The sequence below is a fragment of the Rutidosis leptorrhynchoides genome, chromosome 1 (assembly GCF_046630445.1).
Source record: "Rutidosis leptorrhynchoides isolate AG116_Rl617_1_P2 chromosome 1, CSIRO_AGI_Rlap_v1, whole genome shotgun sequence".
Taxonomy (NCBI): Eukaryota; Viridiplantae; Streptophyta; class Magnoliopsida; order Asterales; family Asteraceae; genus Rutidosis; species Rutidosis leptorrhynchoides.
The window spans coordinates 71272818-71289091 of record NC_092333.1 but is presented as its reverse complement, the minus strand read 5'-3'; the positions used below and the strand labels follow the sequence as shown (position 1 = coordinate 71289091).

General features: G+C 34.7%; 2 protein-coding genes across 2 annotated transcripts; both read right to left on the bottom strand.

Annotated features, from left to right (window-relative positions):
• Positions 1-12793: 12793 nt before the first annotated feature.
• LOC139883184 (uncharacterized) lies at positions 12794-15456 on the bottom strand. Its single transcript, XM_071867424.1, has 3 exons — positions 14836-15456; positions 13955-14153; positions 12794-13248 (listed from the first exon to the last, which is right to left on the bottom strand). Exons 1-3 carry the CDS (start codon positions 15454-15456, stop codon positions 12794-12796), a joined length of 1275 nt encoding a protein of 424 aa, XP_071723525.1.
• Positions 15457-15560: 104 nt separating this feature from the next.
• Positions 15561-15941, bottom strand: LOC139883093 (uncharacterized). Its single transcript, XM_071867337.1, has one exon. It carries the CDS (start codon positions 15939-15941, stop codon positions 15561-15563), a length of 381 nt encoding a protein of 126 aa, XP_071723438.1.
• Between the last annotated feature and the right edge of the window lie 333 nt (positions 15942-16274).

The following is a 16274-nucleotide window of genomic DNA, read 5'->3' as shown; positions in this document are numbered from 1 at the left end:
CATATATATATTTACTCCGTATTATTTCAAGATATTATTAGTATACATAAAATATTACGTCAGAGTGCGGTCCGAGTGATTTCGAAATTGTTTTTCGAGTGGGATTGGATTAAGGAAATTATGGGTTATAGCTATGGAGGTGATTGGGTATGGTTCATGGGTATGCTCATGAGGTCAATATAGTGTTTATCATCTCCGTTGCGTCTACGTACCTTTCCTGCAATATTGAATCTCAATATTGATACGTGAGTACTCATAATTTAACTTTTACATACTAATAGTGTATCCCTGACTAGTGCTCGAGTATATAGGATTATGCATGTTTGTACTTTTGATATTGCCTTTAGTTAGGTTATGTTGAATCCTGAATTAGTTATATATGCGACTGAGATAAGGTATAAGATATGCATGTCGTTGGAAAGCTAGCGAAAAATTAAGAACTTTTTATTTAGATATCGAATGATTTCGATGAACGGATTTGAAGTTATAGTCCATCGAATTTTTGTATTATTATTAAAAATTATTATTATTATCGTCGTTATTATCGTCGTTCTAGTTTTATCTTATTATTATTATTATTATTATTATTATTATTATTATTATTATTATTATTATTATTATTATTATTATTATTATTATTATTATCTTTATCAATAAAAGGATTTATCATTAAAAATTGTTTTTATTATTATTATTACTATCGTTATTATCATTAAAGTTATAATTAGTATTATTATTATTATTATCTAATTATTATTATTATTATCTAATTATTATTATTATTATTATTATTATTATTATTATTATTATTATTATTATTATTATTATTATCATTATTATTATTATCATTATTAATATATATATATATATATATATCATTATTTAAAAATGGTTAATGTTATTATTATTATTATATTATCATTATCGTTAATAATGTCATAGTAATTATCATTATTAGTATTATTGTAATTAAAACTAATATTAGTAACACCTAATTATTTTGATTACTATTATTATCATTATTATGAACACGATATAAAAGACGATTAAAAGCTATTAAACGAAATGATTAGGAAATAATGAGTAAGAGTATCATGATGAAATTAAAATATTATAAGATATTGATTTAGATAAAATTATCGTTCTTATTATTTTTATCATTACTATTATTATTAAAAGTATCGTTAGTATCAAAACTATCATTTTAACAAAAATTATCATTTTAACAAAAATTATCATTTTAATAGAAATGTCATTGTTACTATAAAATATCATTTTTATTATCATTTTAAATAGAATTATTATTTTAGAGATAATATTAAAAATTATCGTAAATATTAAAGTTATCATAATTAGAATTATCGTTTTATCATAATATCATCTTAGTAATTATAAATATTGATATTTTTATAATAATAATTATTATTACAAAATAATACAACTTTTACTTACTAACATTATAGATATTATTTTATCAAATAAATATACAAACATATTTTACTACGTGTAATAAATTACTTTAATAATACCTATCATATTATCTTTATGATATTAAATGAACCCTATAAATTTTATTACTTAATATATATAAAAGTATATTTTATTATATAAATTTTAATATAAAATTTTATTTATTAATAAATGAATTATATTATTTACTCTAATAAATCTTTTAAAAATATTTAAAAATATAAAACGACGATATTTAAAATATATTATAATCATGTATAAATTTTGGAAATCATTTTGAGTCAAATTGACTTTTGTTGACTTTTGCATATTAGTCTCGAGCATTAGGATTGTGGTACACTATGACCTGACCTAATTGTTAGACAAATATTAACCAACATATAATTATATATAATTAATTTAGGTTCATGAATCCGAGGCCAACCTTGCACTATTTCAATGACGTTATATGTATTTTCACTACGAAATACAGTATGGTGAGTTTCATTTGCCTTTTTACCCTTTATATTTTTGGGCTGAGAATACATGCGCAATTTTTATAAATGTTTTACGAAATAGACACAAGTAATCGAAACTACATTATATGGTTGAATTATCGTAATCGAATATGCCCCTTTTTATTAAGTCTGGTAATCTAAGAATTAGGGAACAGACACCCTAATTGACGCGAATCCTAAAGATAGATCTATTGGGCCCAACAAGCCCCATCCAAAGTACCGGATGCTTTAGTACTTCGAAATTTATATCATGTCCGAAGGAGGATCCCGGAATGATGGGGATATTCTTATATGCATATTGTGAATGTCGGTTACCAGGTGTTCAATCCATATGAATGATTTTTGTCTCTATGCATGGGACGTATATTTATGAGAACTGGAAATGAAATTCTTGTGGTCTATTAAAATGATGAAAATGAATGATTATGATAAACTAATGAACTCACCAACCTTTTGGTTGACACTTTAAAGCATGTTTATTCTCAGGTATTAAAGAAATCTTCCACTGTGCATTTGCTCATTTTAAAGATATTAATTGGAGTCTTTCATGGCATATTTCGAAGAACGTTGCATTCAAGTCATTGAGTTCATTAAAGATTATTATTATTAAGTCAATTTATAGTTGAATAGTGGATATTATGAAATGGTATACATGCCTGTCAATTTTCGATGTAAAGAAAGTTTGTCTTTTAAAAACAAATGCAATGTTTGTAAAATGTACCATATAGAGGTCGAATACATCGCGATGTAATCAACTATTGTGAATCGTTTATAATGTATATGAACGGGTCCTTTCATGTTATTGATTTCGGTGGTAGTTGGGATGAGCACTTACCTTTGGTGGAATTCTCGTACAACAATAGTTATCATACTAGTATCGGGATGCCACCTTATGAGATGCTTTATGGGTGAAGGTGTCGAACTCCGGTTTATTGGGGTGAAGTGGCACAAAAGGAAATCGGGAATATCGATTTGGTGTTATAGATGAATAGTAAGATTGAGATGATTCGGGCTCTACATAAGGCGGTGCAAGATAGGCAAAAATCTTATGCCGATAAACGAAGGCGACCGATTGAGTTTCAAGAAGGTGACATGGTGATGCTTAAGGTTTCGCCATGGAAGGGTATTATATGGTTTCGGAAGTGGGGAAATTTAGCTCCTCGATTTATTGGGCCATTCAAAATCTTGGATCGTGTCGGTGAAGTTGCTTATAGACTAGAGTTACCCGAAGAGCTTTCGGGAATTCATAACGCATTCCAAGTTTCCCATCTCCGTAAGTGCCTCGCGGATGACTCGACGTGGGTACCATTGGACGAGATATCCTTGAACAACAAGTTGGAGTATGTCGAGGAAGCGGTGGCTATTCTTGATGAAAAGGTCAGAACGTTGCATAATAAGGAGGTGTGGACTTTTAAGGTCCAATGGTGACATCGAAAGGGTTCCGAGTTTACATGAGAATCCGAGGAGTTTGTTTTGGTGTATCTTCCTGCTTGTCATGCGGCTTGGATTGCGAGGACGCAATCTGAATCAAGTGGGGGAGAGTTGTAAGACTCGAGATTCGAATGTACATATTGTATATATATAAATAAAGCTGGCGGCCTCACTTTCCTGCTTTAGGTCACGGCGCGGCCCATGTAGGCGTGGCGCGGCTTCGATTCGATGGAGAATTCTTATTTTTAATTAATTTTAAGGAGAGTTATTGTGGACTTTTTACTTGAGGCCGTTTTTGAGACTATCAAAAGGGTGGATGAGGCTCATTAACCTCATTCACCAACCTTATCATCTTCCTCATAAAGTAGAGAGAGAGTAATGAGAGAAAGTTGATTTTGTGAAGCATTCTAAGTGGGTTTTGCTAGATCGGGTCCAATTCTTCGTGTTTCTATCTCCTAGCATCTTATCGAGTGTTGTGGTAAGTCTCTAAACCGAATTTTGTAAGTTAATTATGTTAGTGTTCACATTTGGTTCTTGCTAGTAACCAAACCCTAGATGGTTGTGAAATTGGGGGTTTATGGTTTGGGTGAAAGTGTAAGTAACCTAAAATTGGTGATTTTGAGTTAGTTGAGGAAATTGATAATAATATGAGTAAATCTTGGTTAAGGTTCACTAATGAACTTGATTTACTAGTGAACTGGAGAATGAGACTTACAAGTTTAGGGTTTGACCCATTATTAGGTCAAAATGGGTTTTTGGGTCAACAGTGCACTAGCACAAATTTAATGACCTAGTGGTGTGTAGTTGGGTGATCTAATACCATGGTCACTAGCTTTAGTGATTATTGGTGATTTAGGGCTACGATTGGCGTTGTGAGAGTGCAAGTGGTGAACATTTGCACCAGGAGTCTATTTGGGCGGGTCGGAAGCTCTATTTAGATAAGTGTTGATGTATGTTAATATAATAGGTGATTTCATTGACGGTTGAAGAGCTTGTTGGCTTACCTTCATCTTGGATACTAGGTGAGTGGAATAATTATGTATGTATGTATATGGTGTATTTATTTGCGTGCTATGGCTTGATCTACGGAGCCGGTAGTGCCATAGTATGTGTGGGTGTGCAATAATGCGAACCACGGAGTCGGAAGCATCATGGTAGGAGTATTGTAGTGCAAGCCACGGAGTCGGCAACACTACACAAGGAGTTGTTGAGGTATAACCACGGAGCCAGTAAAGCCTTACCGTGAGTATGACTCAAGTTGTGATGTGAACCACGGAGCTGGGAGCATCATGACAATTGCGTATGGTGCGAACCATGGAGCCGGTGGCACCATAGTGCGTGTACGGTTAACCATATGGTTGTGTATGGTTAACCATATGGTTGTGTATGTATTTTAGTGTAGCATATTATATTGTTTCGTGTATATGCTATTGGTTATGTTAGTTGCGGTATTGAAGGTTATTAGCTTTATACTTGGAGTTAGTATGTGAAAGGACCCGTTCATATACATTATAAACGATTCACAATAGTTGATTACATCGCGAGGTATTTGACCTCTATATGATACGTTTTACAAACATTGCATTCGTTTTTAAAAGACAAACTTTCTTTACATCAAAAATTGACGGCATGCATACCATTTCATATTACATCCAACTATAATTGACTTAATATTAATCTTGATGAACTCAATGACTCGAATGCAACGTCTTTCAAAGTATGTCTTGAATGACTCCAAGTAATATCCTTAAAATGAGCTAATGCACAGCGGAAGATTTCTTTAATACCTGAGAATAAACATGCTTTAAAGTGTCAACCAAAAGGTTGGTGAGTTCATTAATTTATCATAATCCATCATTTCCGTAATAGTAATAGACCACAAGATTTCAGTTTCTATAAATATCCGTACACTCGTAAGTGTATAAAAGTATTCTATAAGTTGTAGGCACCCGGTAACAAGCCTTAACGTTCATGTTTTACCCTCTGAAGTACACCAGATCAGGTGTGTTTAAAATAACCTCGAAGTACTAAAGCATCCCATAGTCAGGATGGGGTTTGTCAGACCCAATAGATCTATCTTTAGGATTCGCGCCTACCGTACATAGACAAGTAGTTTAATGTTACCAAGCTAAGGGTATATTTCTGGTTTAAACCCACATAGAATTAGTTTTAGTACTTGTGCCTATTTCGTAAAACATTTATAAATCAGCGCATGTATTCTCAGCCCAAAAATATATATAAAAAGGGAGCAAATGAAACTCACAATACTGTATTTCGTAGCAATTATGTATATGATGGCACTGAACAAGTGCAGGATTTGTCTCGGATTCACGAACCTATATTAAGTATATATATTTATATGTTGGTCAATATCTGTGTAACAATTTAGGTCAACTCGTAGTGTATCACAATCCTAATGCTCGAGACCGACATGCAAAAGTCAACAAAAGTCAACTTGACCCAAAATGACTTCCAAAATCTATACATGTTTATTATATAACTTATATATAGTAGTTTTATATATTTAAATATATTTATCAGATCTTATTATACTAAATAATACAAGTCATTTATTAATAAATAAAATTTTATATTAAAATTCATATATGATAAAAATATACTTTTATATATCTCAAGTAATAAAATTTATAAAATTCACTTAATATCATAAAAATATAGTGGTATGTATTATTAATGTAATTACAATACGCGTCGTAAAAATATCTTTGTACGCATATTTATTTGATAAAATAATATTGATAATAATGATAATGATAAAAATAATAAAATGATAGTTTTAATAAAAATATTAATTTTTAGTAATAAAGATAATTTTAGCAATAACATCAAATGATAACAGTTATAATAATCGTTTTAATAATAATATTAAAATTAATGATAATTCAGTTGACCATATCTTTTAATCCGTTCATCAAAACCACACGATTTCTAAATGAAAAGTTATTAATTTTTTCTTCAGCTTTTCAACGACATGCATATCATATAACTTATCTCAGTAGCATATGTATCAAATTCGTGATTTATCATAAACTATTTAACGATGAAACTAAGCATACAAACATGCATAATCATATATACTCGAGCACTAGTTAGGGATACACTATTAATATATAAAAGATAAGATATGAATGCTCACGTATCAATATTGTGATTCAATATTGCAGGAAAGTATGTAGACGCAACGAAAATGATAAACATTAGGTTGACCTCACGAGCAATACCCTCGATCAATACCCATAACCTTCATAGCTATAACCCATAATTTCCTTAGCTCTATCCCATTTGAAAACTTATTTTGAAATCGTCTGAATATAACTCCGTCGTAGTATTTTATGTATACTAATAATATCTTGAAATAATACTAAGTAAATATATATATATGTAATTCGATTGAGAGAGTTTAGAGAAATATATTTTCAAGTTTCTATGAAATAATGAAACCTATTGAATTCTATTTATAATAGATTTTTGAATTATTAAAGTGAATTATTAAAGTGAATTATTAAAGTATGAATTATTAAAGTGAATTATTAAAGTATGAATTATTAAAGTGAATTATTAAAGTATGAATTATTAAAGTGAATTATTAAAGTATGAATTATTAAAGTGAATTATTAAAGTATGAATTATTAAAGTGAATTATTAAAGTACGAATTATTAAAGTGAATTATTAAAGTATGAATTATTAAAGTTAAAGTAAAGTAAAAGTAAAGTAAAGGTAAAGTTAAAGTATAGTAAAAGTATAAAACTATGTACGTATAATACGCGTATAAAAAAATATATATAATATTAATTTAAATCGTTTTATATATTTAATAAAATAAAATATAAATATCGTTATCTTTATCATACTGGTTAAGTATTGAGTTGTCAAAAAGAATAGATTTCTTAAATCACAATGGACCTCATAACATAGGCCCGTAATCATATCATAATGTATCTGATAATTCAATTATTTGATATTATCTCTTAATTCTGTCGATAAATATATTGAAACAAATATGTTCATGTAAAGTATCATATATCTAATACTTTGTTAATGTTTTCAGTTAATATTATATATTATATATACATATCTATATACACATAATTGTTCGTGAATTGTCAAACACGGTCAAAGGGTAATTGATTACATGAATGTAGTTCCAAACTTTTTGAGATTCAACATTACAAATTCTACTTATCGTGTCGGAAACATATAAAGGTTAAGTTTAAATTTGGTCGGAAATTTCCGGGTCGTCACAGTATGCTAATTAAATTGCTAGCAAGTATGTGGTATGTGTGTAAGTGTTTTCAAGTAGGTATATTATATATGTATGCGTATAATTATTGCATTCACTAAGCATTATGCTTACCCTCTCGTTGTTTACCTTTTTAGGCTCCGGCGTGGATAAAGGCAAGGGTATTCATTTAGACTAGCAGTCTCCTTATATGTTTATGCTAGAGAATTGCTTTTGAAGTTCGACCTAGGTTTGGGTAGTTTAACCCCAAACACCATGCTCGTGTTTTGTTTGGTATTTAAACTTGTCGGTCGAAACTTATATTTTGGGGTGTAAATGGGCGAATGAAGCTCGGTGGTCAAATACTTGTATTGGAGTCCTTAAAACATGTAAACCTTATTTAGTTATGTGGCGGGATGCCTTTTGTAATGATGGTTGTCGAAATCGCAAAAATTGGGGACTTGTGTATTTTAGTCAAAGTCAGAATCAGTCCCAGAGTTGAGCCGCGCCACGGCCCTGAAGCGTTGCGGGCTAAAGGGGAAAAAATAGGTCGAGGCTCTTGATGGTCACAGACCATCTAAGTTATAGTTAGACCGCGCCGCGGGAATTAATGTAAATCATTAACAAGTTTATTGGCAGGGGCTGACCTTCATCATTTCTGGTGAGCCGCGCCGCAGCCAAGGAAGGCGCACCACGCCTAGGTGCTGTCAATAATGTGTAGTAAAAAAAAAAAGTTTTGTGTTGATTATCAGGTTGGGTTGTTACATAAGAAAACCATTTTTGTTTTTGAAAAAGGAAAACGAGTCAAGTTGTGAAACTAGACAAGTTTTCCAAAAATTTTATGGTTTAAAAGCTTTGTGCATTCCAAAGCTATCCTGGTTTTGGGACAACCACACGGATTGCTATTTCCCCGGTATATCACCGAAGTGAACTACCTTCTTGTGTTGAAGGTGATGAGACAATAAATATCTTCGGCTTATAAAGGCGATGTGCATACAAGCCATCCCGGTGGTGGGACGACCGCACGGGTGGTTACTTTCCTGGTATATCACCGAAGTGAACTACCCTTCGGTGTCGAAGGCGATGAGAAAGTAACTACCTTGGTTGTAAGATTAGCGGTGGGTATATTGCGCGATACTTGGAAGACTTTACTTCCAAGCTTAGGTCTTTTTGGTACAAACATAACTTGGAAGACTTTACTTTCAATTTTGGAAGACTTGACTTCCAAAATGAAACATTGGGAGGACTCGACTCTCCCAGGAGTGTCAAAGCTCAAGGATTTTATTCACTTGTCTACTTCCCACATAACAAGCTTTTATGCTTATATTGAGAAAGGGTAGGAATTAGGAACTACCCCTCTGTTAATTGATAGCACAAGTGTGCCATAGATTTTGGCTATGGTGTGTGTTGTCTAGCAATACTAGCACGAAGCCATTGCTCCTAAAAAGGATAGCACACGTTGAAGCTCGGTGGCTCCTCTTCCCATGGTATGATACACCGATTGAAACATCGTGAAATAATAACACAACCAATGTTAATATGAAATAGTGTGGATTAGGAAGTGTCCCACACCAAGTAATGCGACATTCGGGAGACTTGACTCCCTTGAGATGGATGGACTTGAGTCATCCGGAAGTGTTAAAGCTTTGAGCTTTAAACACTTGATTTTGGAACAACATGCATGGAAGACTTTAACTTCCATGAAAAAGTTTTGTTTTTTTTTTTTTGATTTATCATTTTGAGCGCAAAAATCATTTGGAAGTGGGAGACTTTACACCCACTTAAGAATTTCAACACTTGGAACAAAAGGAAGACTTTACTTCCTTAAGTTTTTAAACACAAGGAAAATACTTTACTTTTCCACAATTTACAATCTCTAGCCATTTAAATATTTATGATTTGTGTTAATGTAATGGCTAGAGACTTGTTCCAAAAATTTTTATCAACATTGCAAGCTTGATCTTTATAACTATGTGTGATAAGTTTAACCGAAAAGTTTAAAATGACCCGAGATTTTAACTCTCCCCCCTATATTTAGTTTGATGCAATGCCCTCATTGTATTGAACGATATAATTGTTAAAATTGAGGGATATTTTGAATAAGAATAGAGAAGAGAAAGTAAAACTAGATGAGATCAAATGATCTTTATTGTCACCAATCGAGAAAACTTATTCACCAATAATTTGCAAGTCTGTGAGCTTGATGCCTGAACTTACTGTCAGGCTTGGATCAATCATCACAAGGTTTCTTTCCACTAAGATCCACATACAAGCAAGAGATACCACAAACAATTCCGCAAGTAATCACAAAGTTATTACAAACATAAGTATGATATTGTGCGAGAGTAGTAATACAAGTTTACTACCTTACACCAAATCAATGATCCTTGGATCTCACACAATTATCAAATTATGTTAAATTACAAACCAAATCATAAGCTTGTTTCATAAATCATGATGAACATTAGTTACCATTTTAACCTTTATGTGCCGAGGTTCCTTCACCTTCAAAACGTGTGATCGAGTTGCGTGAAGTTTCCCTTAGGATATGCCCTTCTTTGAACTCCTTGACACCGAATCGGGTCATTGGAAGATTCTCAAAGCCATCTAAGTCAACCTTTAGGAACTTGGTAATGCGAGTTTCATAGTGACCACCAACACATGGGAGCTTTGATTTTTCTCCAATTGCATCAAAGAGGTAGCTTGCAACTAGTTTGGGAACATGAACATGCTTTCTCTTGTGAACTCTATGGACTAACCAAATATCGAGCAATGTCATATTATCCTTATCCTCTACGTGGTGGAAAACCGTATTTGTAAAGAACCCTTGAATACATCTAAGCTTAGGACTAGAAAGTGCGTGAGGCACTTAGTTGGATGGTGTGAACTTGGTATTACTAATATTATGCCAAACCCTCTTTGGATCGAACTCATTTGGATTGAACATTTCACATTTGGACAAGTACATGAAAGTGACAATGGGTGAGGTATCCTTGTAGAGATCTAGACTCTCCATGAATTGTGCCATACTTAATCGCCATTCCTCCCCTCTAACCTAAATGCGAGGAAATCTTCTAGCCACGGAGAACGGACTTTGAAGTTGACTCTTAAGGTTATTAGAAATTCCCGGGTTAACAAGGGGTAAACATCCTCCCGGATATCAAGCAAGGTCCCCATGGGCACATGCTTTGATGATAGTACTCAACTTTGAACGCGTCCCGAATCTCACTAACCATTCTCGCTATTTTTAATGGAGCCCAATCAATGTACTTATCCGGGCACACCAGCATTTGAATTCTATTAAGCATCCGAGATCTTAGAGTCTCGTCATGAAGAATCTCTTGTAACCATTCATCAATACCAGATGCTTTCTCCTTCCCTTTGCCTTTATAAATCACCTAAAACACAAATGCAACAAACAAAAAATGCATCCACAACTTCTTATCATTACATTAGCAAACATCCAACTTCTCGCACTTACCAACAATGGGGCACATGCCCCCTACATTTAATCCATTATCAAAAAGCTTCACAATTGTCATGTTTAGGCTAAAATGATTAATATGGAACAATGGTACAATGGTCAACTCGGGTCAAACTAGAGGAGTGCAATTCAAGAAAACCTATATAACCGTGCAAGCATACCGAAAGTGCATCTTAAAATCACAAGTCAGAGTGTTTCATGCTTTAAATCTCAATTTCAATATCTAAAAAGTCAATGTCGGTCAAACCCTAAAGTTATTAACCCTAATATTAATTCCATAACGAAAGAAACACTAAATTCAAGGGTATATAACAATAGCATGTTAGTTAACGAGCAAACAACCTTAGACAACACCCAATTTCATCCCTTACTTCCAAACTTAAAAAGTCCCAATTTTGAAGAACCCTAGAATCACAAAGTTGAAATTTTGTGCAATTAAACATGGAAAATATGTAAATCAACAACATTACAACCTAGAATTAACAATATTATCATCATAATCAACTTAGATCTAGAATAATTGACAAACAAGGCATATAAAGTAAAAAGCATGAAGATTTCACAAAGAAGTGCAATTAAGTGAAATAAGTGCAAGATCATACTTGAAACATGTTTGGTGTTGACAAATTAACAAGATCCTTGTAGACAATTGATGAATTAGATGAAAGAAATCAGGTTTTTAAGTGTGTAAGTCAGAGTTAAGAAGATTAGATGAGTGTGAAAGAGTGATTTAATTGAACCCCGAAAACACATTCAAAACAGGGCCTGGAACGTTGTTCCATATGCTGGAACGTCGTTCCAGTTTACCAGGAAACCATAACATTGTTCTAACAAAAACAAGAACATCGTTCTTAATTAAGAACGTCATTCCCCAAACGGCTCAGAAAGTGCTTCTGTTTAAGAGTGAGATAGAGAACGTCATTCCAAAAATAGGAACGTCGTTCCTTATCATGAACTGCAGTTTTTCAACATTTTAACTCAAACAAACACATTCCTACCAAAATCACAAACTGTTTTTGGTCTTTTCATATTTTCCAAATGCATGAAATGCAACTATATGCCAATGCAAGCTAACAAAAACTCAAAAGCAAACAATTCTACGTGAAATATAAACTATCATGAACAAATATACACAAGCGTGATCATTTTGGTATCACATGACCCGTTTTAAGCACAATGGTATCACTTTGGGTAGAGATTGATGTCAGTAAGCTCAAAATCATTGATTTCATCAAAGTAAGGTCTCAATCGGTGCCCATTTACCTTAAAAGTATCGTTATCCCCATACAACTCAACATAGCCCGTTGGGCAAGCTCTTTTGACTATGTAAGGCCCCGACCATCTAGACTTTAACTTACCGGAGAGAACTTAAAACGTGAATTGAACACTAAAACCTTGTCGTTTGGGTGAAATTCTTTAGGTCCCTTAAGTCGGGCGTCATGCCATTTCTTAGTTTTCTCTTTGTATGACAACGAGTTATCATATGCCTCTAACCTAAGCTCCTCTAATTCGTGCATTTGCATCACCCGTTTTTCCTTGACTTGTTCTAGGTCTAGGTTCACTTCCTTGAATGCCCAAAATGCCCTATGTTCAACCTCCATCGGAAGGTGACATGCTTTCCCATACACTAAACGAAACGGTGTGGTGCCTCTTGGTGTCTTATATGCGGTTCAAAACGCCCATAAGGCATCATTAAGTTTGGTTGACCATACTTTAGGGTTGTTATTAACCGTCTTTTCTAAAATCCTTTTCAACGCATGATTTGTGTTCTCGACTTGACCACTTGTTTGAGGGTGGTAAGGGGTCGATAAACGATGCGTTACACCATATTTTTCTATGACTTTTTCCATAAGGTGGTTCGCAAAGTGTGTGCCTCGGTTCGAGATCAACGCCATTGGAACACCGAATCTAGCAAACAAACTTTTCAAAAACTTTATCACAACCTTAGCGTCATTAGTTAGCAAGGCTTTAGTCTCGGCCCATTTCGAGACATAATCAACCACGACCAAAATGTAGAGACACTTATTCGAGCTTGGAAATGGGCCCATGCCCCCACACATCAAATATCTCACATATTTGGATCCTGGTTTAGGGCATTTCTTCCCTCTTTGAAATAGATCCGTACCTTTGACAAGAATGACAAAGTTTTACCAACTCGTGGGCATCTTTGAATATAGTGGGCCAATAAAAACCGGAATCAAACACCTTTTTGGCGGTGTGATTCGGTCCAAAATGTCTTCCCGTGGGCCCACTATGACAACTTTTCAAAATCTCTCGGGCCTCTTGCCTATAAAAACATCTCCGGATTACTTGATCTGCCCCGATGCGAAACAAGTCCGAGTCTTCCCAAAAATAGTACCTTAGGTCATTGAAAAAAATTTCTTTTGTTGGTACGAGAATCCTTTTCGTAAAACATTTGAGTCCAAATAGTTTGCAAAATCAGATCAACCCTCATTAAGTGTTCATCCAGGAAAGTGTCCCGAATTTTGGACTCGTCCAAGGGTTGTAGCTCGGGGTTGTCTAGTCTTGAAAAGTGGTTGACCGCCACATTCTCGGCCCCCTTTTATCCCTTATTTCAATATCAAACTCTTGTAAGAGAAGAACCCACATAATTAAGCGATGTTTCGAATCTTGTTTTTGAAAAAGATATCGTAAAGCGGAGTGGTCCATGTATACGATTGTCTTGGAAAGCCTAAGATAAGATCAAAACTTGTCAAAGGCGAACACTACCGCGAGAAGTTATTTCTCGGTGGTAGTGTAATTCAATTAGGCCACAGCCAATGTTTTGCTTGCATAATAAATTGGTCTAAAGTGTTGGTTAACCCTTTAACCAAGCACCGCTTCGAGCGCGTAGTCGCTCGCATCACACATCAATTCAAAGTCTTTACTCCAATCGGGAGAGATAATAATCGGTGGATTGGTGAGCTTTTCTTTCAACAAGTTAAATGCCTCGGTGCATTCATCATCAAATAAGAAAGGTTTGTCCTTTTCTAACAATTTGGTCATGGGGTGGGCAATTTTTGAAAAATCCTTTATGTACCAACGATAAAACCCCGCATGCCCAAGAAAACTTCAGATTGCTTTCACATCTGATGGTCTAGGTAGGTCTTTTATCACACTATTTTTAGCTTTATCTACCTCAATTCCCGCCTTTGAAATTTTATGTCCCAAAACTACCCTGCCGTTGACCATGAAGTGACATTTTTCCCAATTAAGAACCAAATTTGCATTTTCGCAACGGGTCAACATCTTATCAAGGTATTTTTAAGATAATGGTCAAACGAGTCCCCAAACATCGGAAATCATCCATGAACACCTTCATCGTGTCCTCTACCATATCTGAGAAGATTACAAGCAGGCATCTTTGGAATGTCCCCGGGGCGTTATACAACCCGAAAGGCATTCGTCGGTATACAAAGGTACCATAGGGACACGTGAAGGTGGTCTTTTCTTGATCCTCGGGATCTATTGGGATTTGGAAATATCCCAAGAATTCGTCAAGAAAATAATAAAAGTCTTTTCCACTTAAGCGTTCAATCATTTGATCAATATAAGGGAGGGGGAAATGATCCTTTGTTGTGGCATCATTGAGACGCCTATAGTCTATACACACCCGCCATCCCGTGATGGTTCGGGTCGGGACAAGCTCATTTTGGTCGTTTAAGATCACCGTGGTCCCACCCATTTTGGGCACTACTTGGACAAGACTCACCCATGGCGAGTTTGAAATTGGGTAGATTAGGCCCGTATCTAGCAATTTAATAACCTCCTTATTCATAACCTCTTTTGTATTAGGGTTAAGTCTCCATTGTCTTTGGACAACCGGTTTGAAGTTCTCCTCCATGAGGATTTTGTGTGTGCAATATGATGTATTGATCCCCGGGATGTACATGGTTTTCCATGCTATCGCTTTATGGTGAGACTTGAGAATTAAAACAAGCTTTGACTTTTGGTCATCGGTGAGTCTAGATGAGATTATCACCAAAATTTGGCTTAATTCTTTAAGATAAGCATACTCAAGATGCTCGGGAAGCTCTTTAAGCTCAAGAGTAGGAGGTTCTTCCCATGAAGATTTGATTCTAAATCTATCTTCATTAGGAATAGCCTCAAAAGACTCTTCCTGAGGTGTTTCACTTTCAAGCTCACATTCATCGACATTAAAATTCATCAATTCTCTAAAGTCGGCCTCTAAGTCCACAATTTCATTTTCACAAATTTGGTTAAACCCCGTGGTATCAACCCCCAAAAGCTTTTCAAGCTCCTCATCAATAGAAAGGTCAATATGGTCAAAGGCATAACACTCATCATCATCGGTATTACTCGGTTGCTTCATAGTTTCCCGGATGTTTATGGTCACACGCTCTTCACCAACTCCAATGTTGAGTTTGTTGCGTTATACCAAGATGATGGTGTCAGCGGTTGCAAGAAATGATCTTCCTAAGATGAGGGGGACTTGAAGGTGTCCTCCTTCATCTTCATGATCACAAAATCAACCGGGAACACCAAGGAGTCAATGCTAACCAAGATGTCCTCGGCGATGCCAATGGCGGTGTCAAATGAATGGTTGGCCAATCTAATACGATTTTGGTTTGGTCTAAGAGGTCCAAGGCCAAGTCTTTCGTATAATGAATGGGGCATAAGGTTAATGCTTGCTCCCAAATCAGCAAGTGCATTGAACACTTCCGAGTCACCAAACTTACATGGGAAAATAAATTTTCTTGTATCTCCTAACTTTTTAGGAATCCTTGGCCTTGATGCAAGTATCTTATTGCACTCTTCTTCAATAAAGAAAGATGTTTCCTTATGATATTTACCCATTTAAGAGATTAACTCTTGATGAAGTGTCCATAATTGGGCATCCCTTTGAGCACATCGGTAATTGGCAAGTTGACCGACAGATTTTTCATCATATCTTGAAAATTTTTGTATTGAGCCGCAAACTTGTACTTCCTTAAAGCTTTTAGATACGGAACTAGCCTTGTAACCTTCGAAGGCTCTTTACCCTTATTAATGATACGCATACCTGATTAGCTCGTGTAGCGCATCAAACATCATCGCTAGGTGAGCCAAGCATGATGCGCGCTAATATGATAAGCGCTATAATCACTAAGCCGCGTTGTTTTCTCACCAGCGCAGTAGTGACATATGCAT

Bases quoted from the DNA above. Each gene is read 5' to 3' on its own strand.
- LOC139883184 (XM_071867424.1), bottom strand. From the start codon at position 15,456: ATGAAGCAACCGAGTAATACCGATGATGATGAGTGTTATGCCTTTGAC. The intron at 14,154-14,835 runs GTGAGTCTTGTC...TGGTACATAAAG, and splicing joins CAATTTCAAACTCGCCATGG to GATTTTTCAAAAATTGCCCA. The intron at 13,249-13,954 runs GTTAAAGGGTTA...TTCTTGTCAAAG, and splicing joins CGCGCTCGAAGCGGTGCTTG to GTACGGATCTATTTCAAAGA.
- LOC139883093 (XM_071867337.1), bottom strand. From the start codon at position 15,941: ATGGGTAAATATCATAAGGAAACATCTTTCTTTATTGAAGAAGAGTGC.